This window comes from Phalaenopsis equestris, unplaced genomic scaffold, assembly GCF_001263595.1.
Source record: "Phalaenopsis equestris unplaced genomic scaffold, ASM126359v1 Scaffold204479, whole genome shotgun sequence".
NCBI lineage: Eukaryota > Viridiplantae > Streptophyta > Magnoliopsida > Asparagales > Orchidaceae > Phalaenopsis > Phalaenopsis equestris.
Window position 1 is genome coordinate 1 of NW_018224032.1, and position 809 is coordinate 809.

At 50.7% G+C, this 809-nt stretch overlaps 1 protein-coding gene across 1 annotated transcript; it reads right to left on the bottom strand.

The window, feature by feature from the left end:
* Positions 1 to 7: 7 nt before the first annotated feature.
* LOC110036267 lies at positions 8 to 785 on the bottom strand (the record flags this gene model as incomplete). The annotated part of the gene is given in 1 exon segment (XM_020740670.1): positions 8 to 785. A coding segment is annotated over 1 exon segment (415 nt), but the record flags the coding sequence as incomplete, so codon positions are not given.
* Positions 786 to 809: the final 24 nt, after the last annotated feature.

An 809-nucleotide genomic window follows, 5' to 3' on the forward strand; every position in this document is an offset into this window, starting at 1 on the left:
ACGTAGAGTTACGTGCGAAATCCAATGAAATCACGTCATATACGTGAATGTGAGAAAAAAAAATATGTCGTGTAACACATGAGAATATTCTTCCGGTGTTATTCATATGTTATTGTGTTATTATAACACCAGAAATATTCTCAGAACAAAATAACACCTAAATAACATGCAATAACACATGAATAACATGCAATAACACCTGAATAACACGGGGAATAGTCCCTTGTGCTACCAGAAATATTCTTCTATTGCGTGATTTCATTGGACTCCTCACAAACTCTACGTGCGAAATTCTGAGGTGATATTTTTTCTTAAAATGGGCGTTCCAAACAACTAATACTAGAAGTATATATATATATATATAGTCGGTTCAGCCAAAAAAACCGGTTTGACTCCAGACGGCATTACGAACCCGGCTCAAATCTCGTCCTTTGAGGGTCCGGCCAACCCCCTCGAAAACCGAGGTTGCCATCGCCGTCTTCCTCTGCTCACGTGCAAGGTACACGTGCGGCGGTATCCACTCCCCTTCATCCTCCACCTCCTCTTCCCCCGCATACCCGCCCCCAAGATGCGCCGACCCAAACGTTACAGCCACCGGCGGTGACGACATCGCCACCGCTCCACCGCTGTCCAAAGCTCTCGACAGTCCGCCGGTGCGGCGCCATCGGTTCTTGTCACCGGAGGTAGCGGTAGCGGTGGCGGTGGGCCAAACATCCTCCTCTGCGAGGTCTGGGAGGTCGGAGGAAGAGGTGGCGGAGTGGGAGTGGTGGTGGCGGAGGAGGCGGGCGGCGGGGGGGGGGGGGGAGGGG